General features: G+C 36.5%; 1 protein-coding gene across 2 annotated transcripts in view; it reads right to left on the bottom strand.

Annotated features, from left to right (window-relative positions):
- Positions 1–21,398, bottom strand: part of Calcrl (calcitonin receptor like receptor) — a 117,215-nt gene that overhangs the window by 6,080 nt on the left and 89,737 nt on the right. For both annotated transcript variants that reach the window (XM_071619003.1, XM_027943978.2), the window contains 6 exons: positions 20,749–20,875; positions 17,819–17,972; positions 16,740–16,800; positions 16,594–16,660; positions 3,048–3,266; positions 2,850–2,891 (listed from right to left, as the gene is read on the bottom strand). In XM_071619003.1, coding sequence (XP_071475104.1) covers positions 2,850–2,891; positions 3,048–3,266; positions 16,594–16,660; positions 16,740–16,800; positions 17,819–17,972; positions 20,749–20,875 — 670 coding nt within the window. The remainder of the gene's footprint in view (positions 1–2,849; positions 2,892–3,047; positions 3,267–16,593; positions 16,661–16,739; positions 16,801–17,818; positions 17,973–20,748; positions 20,876–21,398) is intronic.

Here is a 21,398-nt window from a genome sequence, read left to right as displayed (position 1 = left end):
TCACAAAAACCATGGAAGGTCAGTGTCCTGAAGTATGGGTTCTTATTTACTGAAGTTAAAAATAAATCTAATTAGAAGCCTTGCAGTCTTCTGTTTGTTTATATTATTCTCTATTAGGATGTTACATTTTTATCTGCTTCCTCTAATATAAGATCACACTGGCTCAACAGAACATTAAAGTGGCCACTTCATAAACTTAAATGAAGTGTTATTAAAGATTTGAGTATGTTTTTGTTGTTTTATTTATTAGCATCATGCAAGTAATTTAGTCAAATATGTAGAATATAACATCACAACCTTATATGCTTGTTAATATCTGATAAGGATCTAAGTCTCTGCTCCTTAATCTAAATCAGTTAAAAATTTTAATAGAGCTTCACACAGAAATCTACTTGTTATCATTATAAAATGTGAGTTCAGTTGTTCTCAGAAAATATTTTTGTTCACTTTAAAAAAAAATCTACCTTCCATTGTTGTTAAATATATCCTTCTGATGGCCAGTCTCTCATTCACTTTAATAGTGCACATTTTTGTCTGTGTAGACTAGGGATGAGAGGAAAGAGGTCAGAGCACTTGTAAAGCCACTGTTGTTTAACTATTGAGAAATACCAATAGGAAGATGTTGGCTAAAAATAAATAAAACGTGGAAGAAAAAAAAAGCCAACAATTTTAGTCTAAAGGCAAGCCACTGGACCTAATGTGGAAAGCAAGAAGGAAACTAAGCCTGAGTAGATTGGTTTTAAGAACATGACATAGTTGGAACCAGACAAAGTGGATTTGGCACTATTTCTTCATGTTATGAAAGTGGGAAAAACTTAGAGGCAAGGAGATAAAAAGGAGGGATTATAGTATTTCTTAAGATGAGAGATGAATCATACTCAAACAGGGATTGTATCTCCAGAGATAAAGAAAAAGGGACAGATATTAGAGATGTTGTGAAGAACCAAAGGATTTGGCAAGAACCTGGTTCACAGGCTTATTATTATTATAATTTTCCAATGCCAAAATGTTCTCAATTTTAGGATATGGCAGAAGATCAAGGGCCTGTGTCTCTTTTGCTTATACAGATAAAGTGTAACAGGAGTGTGGAGCATTAGTTTTGATATTCTCTGGGCACCCTTTCTAAATAAAAGAGCCAATCTGAGATTCTGATTCCAATATGATTAATGTTGCCATTTGTACATGTATTTTTGAAAATAAGTTGTTTAACAAACCTTTTAAGGGATCTATAATATGCTAAGGATTTAGTGATGGTGGAACATTGCACAAAAATCTTTACATGCCCTAGTTTACATTAATCCTTGTGAAATTAATGTAGAAAGAACTTGTTTTTACTTCCCTTTAATAAAGATTAAACACCTACTCCCAAATTCGGAGCATTTCCCAAAATATAGCAGCCATTGGGTTTTTAATGCATCATTGTGTTTATTCTATGTTGTCTCCTATCACCAAATATTTTGCTAGTGATTATTTAAAAATTACACATTATAAAAATAAATTCTGCTTCTGTAGGAATAGAGGTAGACCTTTTGTGTTTCATGCACATTCTTTGGCATGTGTACAGATCATTCTCATCTCTATCTAAATGTTACATCCTATATTGACAGCATAGAGGACTGTCTAGCTCCATGTGTACTCTAGTATATTTACAGAGGTACATAACAAAGACTTTATGAATTTCATTTTCAAAACAAATCATGTATCTGTTTATCCTAATAGTGTTCCATCCATACTTCTCATTGACTTTGAAAAAATAGCAACATCTTGTTTTCAGTGTGTCAGAATCATGGAAATAAGCACTTAATATGTGCTGATATTCCACATACCAATATTAGTAATATAGATATACACACTAAACATGTATATTTTGAAATTACAATATATTTTAATTTTAATCTATAAGCAATGAATTGAATTATTTGCCAAGAAATAGACATAAAATATTATTTAAGCCAGGCAAAACAATATTTCATGGTTTTCTATGACATGTACCATGATTTCCAATGCTGATTTGTGTTTTAGGACTGATTCTCATAAGGTTAATGCCATCTGGTTCCCCATATGAAGCTTTATGATAGCTTCCCAGTTACCAACTGTCCACTTCTCATTCACTTACTATCTGGATTTCTAAAGTGTACTTGAGTTTGCCAAAATCCTACAGGTTAAAATTTGTCAAGTAGATTAGAAACATATGAAAAACTAAAGCTGGAACCACTGAGTTACAACAATATCCATATGTATGTAATAGAGTACCAGATTTTAAATTCTCAAACCCCCAAGTAAGAAAGCCATAGATAAAAATCTAGAAGTATTCAGAATACATTGCCATGTTATGGATTATAGCAATTACAGAATTCTATTCTAAATGTCCCAACCACTGCACCTTGCCCTTGTACAACTGAGAGTTTAGTTTGTTTTCATCTTTTTGTATCCACTGTAAAGCTTTTTCCAAAAGCTACACTGTGAAATAGGTCAGGGTGTGAGGGCGGGGAATGGCAAAAAAAAAAAAAGGATTCTCTCTCTTGTTATAGTCCATCTTCCATGAAGTCAAGTATCACCTCGCATCATACCTGAGATACCTGAGGCAAAGTCCAGAATTAATAGGATATATTGGTAGGTCAGAAAACTAGATGAATAAAAGTCACTGATGAAGTATTTTAAAGTGTGGTTGACTTTTTTTCCAATATGACTTGAGGAGGAAGTTTTCACTTACAATAATAAATATTACAGCTCTTTTCTCTGATAGAAATGGAATTTGAAATAATTATTCTTAGGGAAGTTATAATTATATCTTATTTTTAAGGCAAATACATATCAAAGGACAACAGGAATAAAATCAACTGACATACCTCTCCATTGAAAAAGCAGAAAATTGTAGAGACCAAAAGACCCTGTAGGAGAAAAATAGAACTCTATTTGAATCCCAATGAAAAAGATACATGTATTTATAACTAACTTGACCCATTAGCAGTCAACAATGAAACCAAAGCTATATTCAAATTTAACAACAAATTTCTCAAGCTGCTTACTGATGTTGAATGACATACCTGGAAGTGCATAAGGATGTGAATGATGTAGTCAAATACTTCCTCAGCAATCCTTCCTTCAGGTCTCCAAGGAATAAGAACAAATTCAATGCCAAGTAATGGCACCAGGATAAGAGTAGCTCTCACAGCTTTCATGTAGAGATTGGACTCTGCCTGGTGTGTAACTTTTAACTTGGTGATGAGAACACGTACAATATTTAATAGGAAGAAAAGATTCACCTAAAAAACCAAAATGGCACTATTTTAATGTTTAATATAGAGAAGCATTATTGGTGCTCCAATTTTATAAATCTTACAGTATTTATAATATTAGGTGGCCAGGGTGGCACATGTCTGTAATCCCAGCTCCCAGGGAGGCTAAGGAAGGAAGATGGCAAGTTTAAGACCATCCTGGGCAACTTAGCAAAAACCTGTCTCAAAATGAAAGAAAAAAATAAATAAAAAGGCTGGGGTTTTAGCTTAGTGTTAGAGCACCTCGTGGTTCAATCCCTAGTACTGAAAAACAAACAACAACAAAAATATTTACAACTTAATAGATTGATATTAATTTGTGATTTCTCAAAATGTGATTTATAAGTACATTGATTTTCATCGATTATATTTGAAAACATAGTGATAGAATCATTTTGGAACACATTCCGTTGTGAAATATTCAAGTGTTTTTTCCTAGCTCATTTTCTGATGCAGTGCTTTTGGATTTTTCGGTGATCCCAAAACTAAAAGTTTTTAATATTTTCAATTTAAATGAGAAATTAAGAGGGAAGATGGTGGCGAGGGGAGTGCATTGCCCCCGTGTGCTGCTTCACTGTGTGGGAGTATGACAAGTCAGGATGGCTAAAGGCTATCTTGTTAGGAATTTCCAGCAATAGTGGGGTGCTCCGGAACCTGGAGGAAGGATTTCCATCGCACGAGGATCGGCTACGGGGACTCAAACGCGAGAGGTTTGTCGCACGGAGGGTAACACTGCTTATTCAGCAAATCGCCCCGCGGCTAGAGTCTGCAGCGCGCGCTGGGAAACGAGGAGACAGCGACGCAGGAATACAGCGCTGCAGTTTCTGCCAGCCATGCAAGCACCGTACTCAGGGCTGAATTCTGGGTTCGAGACGGGGGAAGGAAGCGGTCCATCTCGGTTCTCCACACCGGTCAGACCACAGAGGAGGCCAGCAGCCACCATGTTGGAAAGCTGACGTCACCATCCCTGTTTTCGACTGACCGCAGCTCATTCAGCCATAGAACAGGTAATTTCAGGCTGCCATTCGCCTGCGGCTTGCAGACAGATTGCTAGGGTTCAGTGCCTGGGTGCTTGTTAGAACCTGATCTTATCGGAGTGAACACCGAGCGCGGGGCTGCCGAGTTCCGGCTCCCGGAACCGCCCTGGCCCAGGGCTGCGGAGCCTGTGGAGGCTGCTTCTTGGACCCTGCTCCTATCAGAGCATACACCAAGCACTAAGCGGCCGAATTCCGGCTCCCGGAACTGAGCCCGCGGGGACTGCTTCTTGGAGCCTACTCTTATAGGAGCTTACACCGAGCACGGAACGGCTGAGTTCCGGCTCCCGGAACTTCCCCGGCCCGGGGCTAGGAGCCCGCGGAAACTGCTTCTCGGTCCAGGTCCTGCTGAGGGCTGGTCAGGACTCACCCGTTGCTTTGGTTGCCCGGCAAGGGGAACGAAATGCTGCCATTCGCATAGGATACCAACATGGCAGAGATCTGATGTCATCAGAAAGTGGCGGAGGAGAGAACTTCATCAATACCAGCGGCTACAGAAACAGTTGGTCTCCTGGTAGGGGGGGTGAGGCACAGACACCCGAGTCTCCTCAATTTGTCCTCGAGCCAGAGGGAAGGAGCCGGGCCGCCGCCAGCGCCCGGAGCAGGCCCAGCGGCTCGCCAGCGTGGGGACCGCGTGACCCCAATTGGAGAGGGGGCGGAGCGGAGCCGCCACCCGCACCCGCAAGGTGGGCAGACCCGCGACCCAGTGGTACATGGGCGTGGTAGGAGGGGCAGGGCAGAGCCGCTGTTCGCGCTTGCAAGGTAAACAGACCTGTGACAGCCTGGCGGGTCAGGCCCAGTGGCCTGCCAGTGTGGTACACATGTCACCCCAACTGGAGTAGGGGCAGAGCAGATCCTTCTCCCACGCCCGGATCAGGCCCTGCTGGTGTGGTGGCCACGTGACCCCAATTGGAGTGGGGGCGGAGCAGAACCGCCACCCGTGCCCGCAGGGTGAGCAGACCTGTGACCAACCTGCAGATCAGGCCCAGGGGTCCGCAGGCGTGGTAGGAGGGGCAGTGCAGATCCGCCGCCCGCGCCTCCAAGGTAGGCAGACCTGCCACAGACCAGCGGATCAGGCCCAGGAGCCTGCCGGCGTGGTACACACACCACCCTAATTGGAGTAGGGGCAGAGCAGAGTCACCGCCCGTGCCAGGAACAGGTCCAGCGTCCTGCAGGCGGGGTAGTCATGACACCCCAATTGGAGTAGGGGCAGAGCAGAGCCACCACCCGTGCCCGAAAGGTGGGCAGATCTGTGACCGACCAGCGGGACAGGCCCAGTGGCCTGCCGGTACGACAGACACGTCACCCCATTTGGAGTAGGGGCAGAGTAGAGCCGCCGCCCGTGCCTGCAGGGTAGGCAAACCTGCAACTGACCGGTGGATCAGGCCCGGTGGCCTGCCGGCGTGGTACACTCGTCACCCCAATTGGAGTAGGGGCAGAACAGAGCCGCCGCAAGCACCCAGAACAGGCCCAGTGACCTGCCGGCATGGTAGCCACGACACCCCAATTGGAATAAGGAGAGAGCAGAGCCGCCGCCCGCGCCTGCAGGAAAGATACGCAAGCAGTATGAAAAGACAAGGAAAGAAAGGACCAAAAGCAATGCAGGTCAACACAACTTTAGAAGAGGTAACAGCTGCAGCAGATGGAATGTCAGATAAAGAATTCAGGATATACATGCTTCAGATGATCTGGAGTATCAAGGAAGACATTAAAGAGCAAAATCAGACAATGAAAGATCACTTCAAAAATGAATTACGCAAACAAATCCAGGAAGCAAAGGATCAACTATACAGGGAGATAGAGGTTATAAAAAACAAACAAACAGAAATCCTAGAAATGCAGGAAGCAATAAACCAACTTAAAAACTCAATGGAGAATACTACCAGCAGAGTAGAACACTTAGAAGATAGAACATCAGACAATGAAGACAAAGTATTTCAACTGGAAAAGAACATAGACAGCTCAGCAAGACTGTTAAGAAACCATGAGCAGAACATCCAAGAAATATGGGATAACATTAAGAGACCAAACTTAAGAGTCATTGGGATACAGGAAGGTACAGAGCTCCAAACCAAAGGAATGAGAAGTCTATTCAATGAAATAATACAAGAAAACTTCCCAGACTTGAAGAATGAGACAGAATCCCAAATCCTAGAAGCCTACAGGACGCCGAATGTGCAAAATCGTAAGAGATCCACACCTAGACACATTATAATGAAGATGCCCAACATACAGAATAAGGAGAGAATTTTAAAAGCTACAAGAGAAAGGAAGCAGATTACATTTAGGGGTAAGCCAATCAGGATAACAGCTGATCTTTCAACACAGACTCTGAAAGCTAGAAGATCCTGGAATAACATATTTCAAACACTGAATGAAAATGGGTTCCAACCAAGAATTGTGTATCCAGGGAAATTAAGCTTCAGGATGGAAGATGAAATGAAAACCTTCCACGATAAACAAAAGTTTAAAGAATTCGCAGCTAGAAAACCATCTCTTCAAAACATCCTCGCCAAAGCATTACAGGAAGAGGAAATGGAAAATAACAATGAAAACCAACAGTGGGAGGTAGGACAGTAAAGGGGGGGGAAATAATCAAAGAGGAAAACAAACCATGTTTAGTAACAGAAATAAACAAATATGGCTGGAAGAACAACCCATATCTCAATAATAACCCTAAATGTTAATGGCTTAAACTCACCAATTAAGAGACTCAGGCTAGTAGAATGGATCACAAAACAAGACCCAACAATATGCTGCCTACAGGAGACACATTTGATAGGAAAAGACATACATAGGCTGAAGGTGAAAGGTTGGGAAAAATCATATCACTCATATGGACTTCGGAAACAAGCAGGAGTGTCCGTACTCACATCAAATAAAATAGATTTCAAGCCAAAGTTAATCAAAAGGGATAAAGAGGGACACTACATACTGCTTAAGGGAACCATACACCAACAAGACATAACAATCATAAATATTTATGCCCCAAACAATGGTGCAGCTATGTTCGTCAAACAAACTCTTCTCAAGTTCAAGAGTCTAACAGACCACCATACCATAATGATGGGAGACTTCAACACACCTCTCTCGCCACTGGACAGATCTTCCAAACAAAAGTTGAATAAGGAAACTATAGAACTCAATAACACTATTAATAACCTAGACCTAATTGACATATATAGAGTATACCACCCAACATCAAGCAGTTACACTTTTTTCTCAGCAGCACATGGATCCTTCTGAAAAATAGATCATATATTATGTCACAGGGCAACTCTTAGACAATATAAAGGAGTAGAGATAATACCATGCATCTTATCTGATCAGAATGGAATGAAACTGAAAATCAACAATAAAAGAAAGAAGGAAAAAGCATACATCACTTGGAGAATGAACAATAGGTTACTGAATGATCAATGGGTTATAGAAGACATCAAGGAGGAAATTAAAAAATTCTTAGAGATAAATGAAAACACAGACACAACATATCGGAATCTATGGGACACATTGAAAGCAGTTCTAAGAGGAAAATTCATTGCTTGGAGTTCATTCCTTAAAAAAAGAAAAAACCAACAAATAAATGATCTCATACTTCATCTCAAAATCCTTGAAAAAGAAGAGCAAAACAACAGCAAAAGAAGTAGAAGGCAAGAAATAATTAAAATCAGAGCTGAAATTAATGAAATCTAAACAAAAGTAACAATTGAAAAAATTGACAAAACTAAAAGTTGGTTCTTTGAAAAAATAAACAAAATCGACAGACCCTTAGCGATGCTAGCGAAGAGAAGAAGAGAGAGAACTCAAATTACTAGCATATGGGATGAAAAAGGCAATATCACAACAGACACTTCACAAATACAGAAGATAATCAAAAACTATTTTGAATCCTTATACTCCAATAAATTAGAAGATAGTGAAGGCATAGATAAATTTCTTAAGTCATATGATCTGCCCAGATTGAGTCAGGAGGATATAGACAACCTAAACAGACCAATATCAATTGAGGAAATAGAAGAAACCATCAAAAGACTACCAACTAAGAAAAGCCCAGGACCGGATGGGTATACAGCAGAATTTTACAAAACCTTTAAAGAAGAACTAATACCAATACTTTTCAAGCTACTTCAGGAAATAGAAAAAGAGGGAGAACTTCCAAATTCATTCTATGAGGCCAACATCACCCTGATACCTAAACCAGACAAAGACACTTCAAAGAAAGAAAACTACAGACCAATATCTCTAATGAACCTAGATGTAAAAATCCTCAACAAAATTCTGGCGAATCGGATACAAAAACATATCAAAAAAATTGTACACCATGATCAGGTAGGATTCATCCCTGGGATGCAAGGCTGGTTCAATATACGGAAATCAATAAATGTTATTCACCACATCAATAGACTTAAAAATAAGAACCATATGAACATCTCGATAGATGCAGAAAAAGCATTCGACAAAGTACAGCATCCCTTTATGTTCAAAACTCTAGAAAAACTAGGGATAACAGGAACATACCTCAATATTGTAAAAGCAATCTATGCTAAGCCTCAGGCTAGCATCATTCTGAATGGAGAACAACTGAAGGCATTCCCTCTAAAATCTGGAACAAGACAGGGATGCCCTCTCTCTCTACTTCTGTTCAACATAGTTCTCGAAACACTGGCCAGAGCAATTAGACAGACGAAAGAAATTAAAGGCATAAAAATAGGAAAAGAAGAACTTAAATTATCACTATTTGCAGATGGTATGATTCTATACCTAGCAGACCCAAAAGGCTCTACAAAGAAACTATTAGAGCTAATAAAGGAATTCAGCAAAGTGGCAGGCTATAAAATCAACACGCATAAATCAAAGGCATTCCTGTATATCAGTGACAAATCCTCTGAAATGGAAATGAGGACAACCACTCCATTCACAATATCTTCAAAAAAAATAAAATACTTGGGAATCAACCTAACAAAAGAGGTGAAAGACTTATACAATGAAAACTACAGAACCCTAAAGAGAGAAATAGAAGAAGATCTTAGAAGATGGAAAAATATACCCTGTTCATGGATAGGCAGAACTAACATCATCAAAATGGCGATATTACCAAAAGTTCTCTATAGGTTTAATGCAATGCCAATCAAAATCCCAACGGCATTTCTTGTAGAAATAGAGAAAGCTATCATGAAATTCATATGGAAAAATAAAAGACCCAGAATAGCAAAAACAATGCTAAGCAGGAAGTGTGAATCAGGCGGTATAGTGATACCAGACTTCAAACTATACTACAGAGCAATAGTAACAAAAACAGCATGGTACTGGTACCAAAACAGGTGGGTGGACCAATGGTACAGAATAGAGGACACAGAAACCAATCCACAAAACTACAACTATCTTATATTTGATAAAGGGTCTAAAAGCATGCAATGGAGGAAGGATAGCATCTTCAACAAATGGTGCTTGGAAAACTGGAAATCCATATGCAACAAAATGAAACTGAATCCCTTTCTCTCGCCATGCACAAAAGTGAATTCAAAATGGATCAAGGAGCTTGATATCAAATCAGAGACACGCCGTCTGATAGAAGAAAAGGTTGGCTACGATCTACATACTGTGGAGTCGGGCTCCAAATTCCTCAATAGGACACCCATAGCACAAAAGTTAATAACTAGAATCAACAAATGGGACTTACTCAAACTAAAAAGTTTTTTCTCAGCAAAAGAAACAATAAGAGAGGTAAATAGGGAGCCTACATCCTGGGAACAAATCTTTACTCCTCACACTTCAGATAGAGCCCTAATATCCAGAGTATACAAAGAACTCAAAAAATTAGACAATAAGAGAACAAACAACCCAATCAACAAATGGGCCAAGGACCTGAACAGACACTTCTCAGAGGAGGACATACAGTCAATCAACAAGTACATGAAAAAATGCTCACCATCTCTAGCTGTCAGAGAAATGCAAATCAAAACCACCCTAAGATACCATCTCACTCCAGTAAGATTGGCAGCCATTATGAAGTCAAAATCAACAAGTGCTGGCGAGGATGTGGGGAAAAGGGTACACTTGTACATTGCTGGTGGGACTGCAGATTGGTGCAGCCAATTTGGAAAGCAGTATGGAGATTTCTTGGAAAGCTGGGAATGGAGCCACCATTTGACCCAGCTATTCCCCTTCTCGGTCTATTCCCTAAAGACCTAAAAAGAGCATGCTACAGGGACACTGCTACATCGATGTTCATAGCAGCACAGTTCACAATAGCAAGACTGTGGAACCAACCTAGATGCCCTTCAATAGACGAATGGATAAAAAAAATGTGGCATTTATACACAATGGAGTATTACTCTGCATTAAAAAATGACAAAATCATAGAATTTACAGTGAAATGGATGGCATTAGAGCAGATTATGCTAAGTGAAGCTAGCCAATCCCTAAAAAACAAATGCCAAATGTCTTCTTTGATATAAGGAGAGTAACTAAGATCAGAGTAGGGACGAAGAGCATGAGAAGAAGATTAACATTTAACAGGGATGAGAGGTGGGAGGGAAAGGGAGAGAGAAGGGAAATTGCGTGGTAATGGAAGGAGACCCTCAGGTTTATACAGTGGAGGGGGTAGAGAGAGAGGAGGGGAGGGGAGGGGAGAGGAGGGGAGGGATGGGGGGGAGTGTGGAGGATGGGAAAGGCAGCGGAGCACAACAGACACTAGTATGGCAATATGTAAATCAATGGATGTGTAACTGATGTGATTCTGCAATCTGTGTATGGGGTGAAGGTGGGAGTTCATAACCCACTTGAATCAAAGTGTGGAATATGATATGTGAAGAAATTTGTAATGTTTTGAACAACCCACAATAAAAAATTAAAAAAATAAAAAATAAAAAATAAAGAGATACCTTGGAAAGCTAAAAAAAAAAAAATAAATAAATGAGAAATTATTTTAACAGATGTTATTTATTTATTTATTTATTTATTTTTGTACTGGTGATTGAACTCAGGGGCACTTAACCCCTGAGTCACATCCCCAGTCCTTTGTTTAAATTTTTTATTTTGAGATAGGGTCACAGTAAGTTGTTTAGGGCCTCACTAATTTGCTAAGGCTGGCTTTAAACTTGTGATCCTTCTGCCCCTTCTGAGTCTCTGGGATTACATGTGTGCACCACCACACCTGGCCAAGAGTTAATTTTTATAAATGTCACCTGTTTATCAGTGTCCATGTTATCTATTTTCCAAATATACACCATAATAACTATTTTCAGATTTTTAGTTTATTTCCTTTATTTTTATAATAATGATCTTTATAAGATTCTTTTGTAACAATAATTATTAAAACAACTCTCCAAGATAGTGCTATATTGTCTTCTTTATCCTTATGCTGAGACCATGTCATGAGCGGAAACCACATCATGAGCTCCAGATCATCCTAGAAACAAGAGCGCTTGGCATCCCATGGGACTTTCTAAAGTTACTTTCTGTAATTGCATATTTGCTGTTTCCTATGCCTCAGTAACTTCCCCAAGAGACAACACTCCCTTTGAAAGAGAGACATAAAACTTTGATAATATAAGATAACTCAGGAAAGAATCCCTGCTCCAATGTCATGTTCTTTCTTTTACTCACTCAAGTCAATACTGTTTACTTTTGTCTTTTTCCTGTACTCTTATCCTTTATGCCTTTCATAGGCTTCTGAATATGAACTTCAGAAAAGCCTCATAGGGGCTAATTGCTTTTGTCTTTCCTTTGTTTTCACCCTGATTTCAAACATCTGTCATATTTTATAATCTTAAACTTTCAAACTATAGACCAATACATAATTTGTATCCATGTACCTTAATTTAAAAAAATAAGAAAAATAACAGTAATCTCTCATTTAATGTGGAAAAGAGTAGCATAGCATTTGCTAATTTAAGACAGCTGTTACAAAAATAATCAGGCATAAAAATATTCTATGCCATGGGACAATTCAATGGCAATATATGCTTCAAAAGTACACAGCTCACTAGAATCCTGGTGATGACACATCTGTGAAAAGGAACATGTTCAGAAACACAGGAAAAGATACAAGGCAGAATAAAGACAAAAGCAGAGTAAGCCATTTGAACAGGTGTAACAATGAAACATGACAAATTGGCAAGCCAGCTGTTATACTCCTCCTCCTACAGGCCCTTCCAAGCATTCGTTGATATTTGAAAGTTTCAACCAAAAAGAAATCACTATCAATCCAAAGAATAAAAGGTAACAATATCCTTTATCTGCTTATAAATTATAGAATATTTTATAATCTTAATAAATAAATTCATAAATCATTTAAAAAAATACAGTAGAAATGTTACAATTGGGCTCCACAAAAGCTTTTTAAACACCAAGACCTCTCTAAGTGGCAAGTCTTTATTTAAAACATGAAACTAGAAATGAGAATTGACATTGGAGTTAATCTTTATATTAGTGACTCTGTGAAGAGTTTTGTTAGAGTGAATTGGACATTGTTTCCACATCATTTCCACATAATTATCATATCCTATTTTATTTTCTGTAAATATTTCTATGTATTATGAACAAAAATGGAACAAGAATTTCAAATTTCAGATGAACTGTTTCTGAATTTTATCCAACTTGGAACCAACCTAGTTATAAAGAGAAGCCTGTTTCTACTTTGATACCCATAAAATTCAAGAGCAAGATAGAAACAAGACATTTTCATATTAGCAAACTACCTTAGGGTCATGGAAGAACACACGGTGAATCCGCGCAGTGTCTATAGAAGGGTTCCTGGAAGCCACTCTCATACAAGGATGGCCAGCAATTCCTTAACTATGCCCTGAAGTGACCTAAATATCTCCCAGTGAACTCAAATTAAATGTATCCTCTCTCAGCTTCCCCTTGGCAGGATCTGAAAGTGTTGCAATCACTCTAATACCACCCTGCTCAAGGGAAATGTGATAGAGGAAGTCTGAATGGAAAGAAACTGATTGTGGTTAAAATATGTTATTTATAAAAGTTGTACAAAGACATTGGGCCATATGAACAATTATTAGAGCCCCGCCCAGGACCTTGGAATTGGCAGAACCAGTGGGAGACCCTGCAGTTTAAACAAGGGCAGGATAATTTAAAATGGTAGAAAAACAGGCTTCTAATCTTGTTTTAGGCCAATAAGATACAAAAATGTTTTGCAAATAGAGTGAATTTTCACTTCCTCTCTTGCTGAGCAGCTTGATGGGCTATATTCTTAAATTTTACCATGGCCATCTATTCTTTCTTAAAGTTGATGTGAACAGGATTTTCTGAGGATTGGGTTAGCTGTTATTACATTTTGTATTTGCTAGGTGTTTTAACTTCTCAAATCTTTCTGGTTTAGGAGTTTGGATCACATAATTCTCTGTACAGTCAGATCTCTGGAATAAAATGTTTTCTTGTATTTGTTCTGGAAGCTCATGGGTGGCCCTAACAACCCATTTAATTCCTTTGAGCTCTGCTTAGAACAGACAATTCAATGCAAGAACAGAACCATGATAACATGTAGAAATTACAATGAAGAAACTTTTTGAAGTGTTTTTTTTTTTTTTCAGTTTATTGTATTTGGTGCATTGTTCTAATCACTTAGCAGGAAGTATCTTATTTAATCCTTGCAAGACCCTGTGAAGTATGCTCCTTATTCCCTCATTATAGATGAGGAAACAAAGTCACTGAGAGGTTAAAAACAAAACAAAGCAGAACTTGCCTTGAGATACACAGTCAGCAAGGGAGCCAAGATGCAGAGCTGGCTCTTTGAGTACAAAGAATACAAAGCCAGGCAGTACCAGAGTACACTTCAACACAGTGTGTCACGCATGTCCCTAGTATGTGGAGGGTGCATGAAAAGGAAGTACATCTGCCTTTGAGATTTTCTTAAAGAATATTTTTTAAAATGTTGGTTTTTTAACTGACTGTCCTGTGGGACAAGGCACAGACCCAGAATTTGACACTTGGTATGTGCTTTCTACATGTCAGGCTAAGCATATTTTATATATTACTTCTAAAACCTGTAAAAATCACTATTTGTTATTATTTTTAAATTGATAATATTCGTACATTTGATTATGGTACATTATCATAATTTAAAATATGTAATGATCAAATCAGAGTAATTAACATTTTGAGTTTTTGAAATATCATCATTTCTATGTGTTGGGAACCTCCAAACTTTTTCCTACTTATTTTTAGGTGTATAATAATTGCTATAGACTCTTGATAACCTATGGTGAATAGAACATGAGAACTGCTTTCCTTCCTCTATATTTTGATATCCACTCTCCCACTATTGCCCCTACCCACCCCTCCTAGCCATTCTACTCTCTGCTTCTGTGGGATCAACTTTTTATTTCCCACTAATGAGTGAGAACATGTAGTATTTCTTTTCCTGTGCCTAGTTTATTTCACTTAGCATAGTGTCTTCTGTACCATCCGAGTTGCTGCAAAAGACAGGATTTCATCCTTCTAAGGCTGAAGAGTTTTCAATTGTGAATATATGCTACATTATTTTTTATCCATTCATCTGTGGTGAACAATTTGATTGATTTTGTATCTTGGCTTTTATGTATGCAAATTCCATGAGTGTGCAGGTATAGCACAATGATTTCATTTTATTTGAATATATGCCCAAAAGTATAACTGCCAAATCATATGGTAATTTTACCTTCAGTTTTTTGAGAAACCGCCATATTCTTTTCCATATGGTACCAACAGTGTATGAGGACCTCTTTGTCCACATCTTTATCAAAATTTGTTATTTTTTGTATTTTGGATGATAGTCACTCTTACTAGGAAGAGATGATGTCTAAGTGTCATTTTGATTTTCATTTCCCTGATGATTAGTGATGTTGAAATTTTTTATTCAATGCTCACTAGCCTTTGTATATCTTTTTTGGAGGAATATCTATTCAGATAATTTGCCCTCTTTTAAAATAGACTTGTATTTTTTTACTAAGTTATTAGAGTTTCTATATGTCCTGGATATCAATCCTGTATGAGATGAATAGTTTGCAAGCATTTTCTCCCATCCTGAAGGTTGTCTTTTAACTTATCAATTGCTTTATTTGACATGCAAAAGATTCTTAGATGTAATCCTATTTGTGTAGTTTTGCTTTTGTTGCATATATATATATATATATATATATATATATATATATATATATATATATCTTAATATCTAAAGTGTTTTCCCTATTTTTTTCTAAGCATTTCAAAGCTTTGAGTTTTACATTTAGGTTTTCAATAAATTTTTAGTTGAGTTTTGCATATGGTGAGAGGTAGGGGTCTAGTTTGATTCTTCTGCATTTGTTTATACACTCTTCCCATCTCTGTTTATTGATGAAACTGGAACCTTTGTAGAACCTTTGTAGAAAATCATTTGGATGTAAATATCCATGAATATGGGATATCTTTCAATAGTGTGTGTGTCCTCTATGATTTATTTATCAGTTTTATAATTTTCATTAGAGATCTTTAACTTCCTTCATTATTTGTTTGCATGCATGCGTATGAGTGCTTATACGTATAACAAATGGGATTTCTTGGGTTTTGTTCACTTTCAGACAGTTAATTGTTGCTATAAAAGTCACCATTTTTATATTCCTTAGAATGACAGATTTGAGACACAGAATGATTAGTTTAATTGCCTAAGGTCACACAGCAAATAGAGGAACAAGTGAAATTTAAACCCAGGCAATCAGTTATCAGAATTTACCCTCTTAATTATTATATACTTTTGAGAATGATATTTTCTTAGTTGCCCTCCTAATTTATCAGACCCATCTTCTCTCTTGTTCTGTGCCCCAGGATTTTACATCTGGGGATGATATCTTCATTCGTACTTTATTGCCCTCTGACATTGGCTGTATTTGGTCAAAAAAAGATGAGACTATGGAAGGAGGGAATAGCTTCAGTATTTCTTCTGTTGCTCCTTCTCATTGATGCTATTGTTTTATGCTGGATTTTTCCTGAAACCAAGGCCAGCATTGGTCCTGTAACTCTTCCCAGCACTTGTCCAACTCCATTAACACACTCTGTCCCCTCATTATGTCTCGCTCTGATGTCTACTTCCTGCTTGGTCCCTGTTACATTGCCATCCCTTATAAAAAGGTGTGGCCTTTATTGCCCACACCTCAAATAGAAGGTCTCCAATGGACCCTAGTAAGTTAAGCACTGTGAGGACATCATTTCCATTTCCGACAATGGAGACCCTGAAGAATGTAACACAGCCAGAAGATTCACAAATATGAGCAGTGTTGAGATAAAAGAAAACCTTAATTACGTACCAGTAAAGCAGCACAAATTGGACCATGGATAATGTAAAGGAGATGTGTATCAGAACTGATCCAGCAACTAAGGGAAAAAATAAAGATGTTATGTTGAAGATTTATGTTTCATTTAACTCTAATAGAAACTGTAGAGAGTCTCTTACTTGTCATTGTAATATAAGCTTCTGGCAATGGCATGTATGCAGGCAGGAATCAGTGGAAATCCTACAGATACAAGAGAACAAAATTTAAAACAGGCAGTTTTCTTTATAGATGCAACTCCTAAAATAGTCATAAAGTATGAAAGTCAGAGATATTCTTGGAGCAAAAAAAAACTGACCACTATATGTTTATTGAGTAAATATTACCTGTATGGCCAAGCAATGAGTACAATATACTTTTATGTATTTTTATTTTTGTGTTTGTGTGTATGTAGGTGTAAATTTTCTTCTAATATAAGTCATTTTGAGTTGGTGGACCTCAAAGCTTAAGTGCATAAATGTGCTGCTTGAATGCCAAAGCCTAGAAGAAATCCAGTATTTATATATTGTCTAAGAGATGAAATTGGCTAATATTTAGTATACAATCTAAAATGGGAAAATGTGAGCCTGACAAGAATATCTACTATGAGAGACAGACTAATAATAAGTCATTTTCTGTTGAAAAGAAGGAAGAAGAATGTTTTATACCAGCAATTTTGCATGGTTTTAACCTTCTAAATCATAGCTTTTCAAAATCAGATGAAGAAATGCTTGATAAAGGTATCTAGAATGTTCTAAAAATTGTGTTTATGTATACACAAACCTCTTTATAGCTGTATCTATTCCTTACCTTGATCTAAACATATGATAAATAAGTAAAAGTTATTTTACTCATGTTTTGGGAAACTAGTCTTGTTGAATTCAGTTTGTGCATTTTATACATTTTACAATATTTCAGCTACTTTTTAAAATACACCAGAGTATGTCAGTGCTTTGCTTTGGGAACAATTCCATGTCAAGAGTTTATGTGGAAAACAAATACATTTTTTTCATAGCTTTATTCATTTATTGACACTAGGAAGAGACTAGATCCCTAATTCATGATTCTCATTTTACTTTTTAGTCACTATATATTCAGTCAACCTAAACTAGTCACTGGTATATTAAATTATATTGTTATTACAAAAAAAAAAAAAAAAGCCTTATACCTCTCAAACCTTTCTTAAACAGTTGAATCAGCAGATGTATGTAGGGGCACTTACCCCAGCCAAGAAAATAATACCACATCAAGTGCTGCTTCTCAGCAAACACAGCCACCACAATGAGTGTGTGCAGGTAAATGCCTTCACAGAGCATCCAGAAGTAGTTGCAGCCCATCAGGTAAAGGTGGATAAACTGAGACACTTTACAACTAACCTGTGGGAAGAGGGAAATGATCTTTCTGTCTTTATTTGTGAATTGAAATGTAAAGCAATACTCTATTTTAGGAAACATGAAAGTTTCTGCTCTTCACACAAATTTCACATGTTAATGGTTAAGATTTGTAAATGCTAGTCTTTATACTCATGGTGCTTCTAATTTTTTTAGCCACAGACTCTAAAGATATGTAATGGTATGTCTCTCAGAAAATTCTGTAAACTCCAAATCACTTCATTCATAGATTTGTGTTTCCATAATGCACTCTAGTTACTATGTCATTATAAGTGTAAATATTTCACATGTACTTTACATCTATTTTAATTATGAATTTCTCAATTGTTGCATTCTGTCAGAAAAATTAAGAATATTAAAAACAATCTATTAAAAGTATCTAAATGTTGCATGCTATTAGTGAAAATACTTATTAAATAATACTCTAATGAGGTAATTGACTACCTTATCCAAACACAAAATATGAAAGCTTAGTGTGGGCATGAAGAAGAAAAAACTATGGTTTCTCTTCCTCTTTTCCTGAGGTTTCCACTTTCCCTCCTCTAGTCTTACAGAAACAGGAAGAGGGAGGTTCAAGTATTGGATAATGAAAACACAAAAGCATAAGAGAGAGTTTACTCCCTTGATGAAGGGAATAAACTTAAACTTCCCGCAGTAATATATGGCAAATTAATTATCCATATAAACTCTGATTTCCAGTCTTAAATTCAGTGAATATTAAGGGAAAATTATCATTGTTTTTGAAATAAAAATCTTTCTTTACAAACAAAGTTAAAATGAAAAGTAGTGGAAAATAAATATTGGGTGTCATAGACTAGTAATAGTAACATTTACATAGGAATTAACTTAAAATATTTTTACATATTTTGTTTTATTTAATCCTTGTAACAATTTGGTGAGGTAGGCATTATCCCCAGGCACATATTTTATTAATAAAAGACTGAGTAGAGGAAAAGTAAAATGCTTTGCTAATACTCACATAACCTCAATCAAACCTACATTCTAAACATGATTCTTATAATTCCAATTTTACTATTGTACACCATATCACCTGTCAAATAAATATATAAAACCCATTTATTTTTAAGTATATGTGCAGAATGCATGACATCAAATTTTAAATAGTGCAGCTTTATGTGAAATATAATAGTATGTTAAAGTCTTCTCAAAGATAAAAGGGAATTATTCAACTATATCTATAGAAACAATGTATCTCAGCTTCAAACTTTTATCTCTATGATTTTTAGATATTCATTTTATTTTATTTTTTATTTAGATATTTTTTATTTGTCAAAGTAAACAAATTTGCATTAACATACATGTAATACAATAGAAGTGAGTGTTATATTAATGTTCTTTTTATATATGTTCTTTTTTATTGAGTTTTTTAAAAAATGACAGTCTAATGCTTTACAATTCTTACTACATGTATACAGCACAATCATTTTAAATTGGGCTTCTTGATTTCAACAAAATGTTAATCTATAAACTATTTGGATAAGAATTTATAACATGTTTTAGAAAAATACATTGCTACACATGGCATTGATGATAAAAATAAATAATACACTTTACCAAGAAGATATTAAAATAATTAGACTGTAATTTGTGTTTCGTGTATTAAACAAAACATTTTTTGTAACAAACATACAAGGTTTAGAAATTTGCTTTACAACTCTGTGACAAAACTCTGAATCTCCTGTCCTAGAGAAATTTATTCTAAAATGACAGGATGTTAGCCAGTTTTTTATATTGCTAATTATACCTCAGTGTGTTTCCTAACCCAGTGACTTTAGGGTGGAACATACACAAGATTAAACAATCCGGATGCACATGAGCAAACAATGAAGGGAATTTTAGAACTTTGGAAATTACCCTAAAAACACACATAAAACACATATGAGAGTGTTGTTTATTGACCCATTGAGTGAAAATCCCTTTCCTTATCTGATTTCAGTAACTAGATAATGTTAAAACACACACCCACACACAATGACACTACATTACATACACACACACACAAAAAAAAAAATCCATATCCAAAATTATAGTAAAAACTACAAACATTATGAAATTAGGTAATCATAAAAATTGAATTTATATGTCATCATTGTGTATATTTTAATTAAAATACACAGGCACATAGCTTGCATAAAATATGCACAATTATATAAGGCAATTTTAACTTGTGTTTTAAAAAAAAATGACTTGCAAGGAAACAATCTCAGAATGTTTGAGACAATGAAGGTTTGATAGATCTTTTTAAAATTTTATGTTAATTGAAATAGGACATGTATCATTCATTATTTTCCTGGTTTTATATTCTTTTTAAAGTCAGCGTGATACAAAAAGTACAATTCAAATTGAAGTTCCTATTTTCACATATTGTTGTTTCTAGTTATGCAAAGTTAGTCACACTGATTGTTTTTTTCACATTGGATGGAGTAATTATCATAAAGTCATCATTCCACTGAGTATGGCCATAAAATGAAGTGATAATCTATATAATATGTATAAATAATTGAAATAGATATATTCCTCCTTTTACTATTTGCTTTTTATATTTTAGGGAATATTGAGCAATAAATTATCTTTCTGGATTGTAATATAGCTACATATACTCTGTATATCAGTCCTGAAAACATACATGCCTATTTACTTAGACACATGCTACGTGCACCAGACACTCATCCCCACATTGATTCTCCCTCTCTTCCCCACCAGCCCCTTGAACCTAAAAGGTAGGCTTCATTTTACTCACAGGATTTGTGGCCACTAAGGCTTGGTTGTTGGCCACTGCAGTGAAGTGAATGATTGTTACAATAGAGTTACAAACGAAAGAGAAGAACAGATTTTTGTGCAAGGTAATCCTTTGGCAACTTAGACTCCTACAAGGCAAGAGAAACAAAGTGTTTTGACATCATAAAATGTTTCCACAATTTTTATTAAACATCATTCAATTAAGATACATTTCCAATTCACAGAAGCTGCTCTAATTTTGTAATCTCCCCAAGATTCACTCAAGATAAAATCTTAATTAAAGTAAATTGCCTCAAACCTAGAGGCAAAAGTGTTATTTTAGCAGTTAGACATATGTAGGTATTGAAAATTTCCCATATAAAACCTGTACATAAATTTCTTCTGTTAATATCTGAGCATGATTAGCCTATAAATTCCCTTCCCAAAAACAGAAACTGAGATTCAGTGTAGATAAATTATCAAAAATTTATGTCAGTAATTAATTTGAATATTTTGGATGTCTCTGTCAGATTCTCACACAGATAATGTGCTTTTCATTGCATTACATATTCTCCTGTTGTGATGGTAATAATCATGCTGACTAACCACAAAAAAGACATCATTGCATTTAAAATAGATGAATTGATAAAAATGTAGACTTAGCAACCAATG

The sequence above is a fragment of the Marmota flaviventris genome, chromosome 11 (genome assembly GCF_047511675.1).
Source record: "Marmota flaviventris isolate mMarFla1 chromosome 11, mMarFla1.hap1, whole genome shotgun sequence".
NCBI classification, from domain to species: Eukaryota; Metazoa; Chordata; class Mammalia; order Rodentia; family Sciuridae; genus Marmota; species Marmota flaviventris.
Note: the sequence above shows the minus strand (reverse complement) of the source record. Positions and strands in the feature narration are given on the sequence as shown.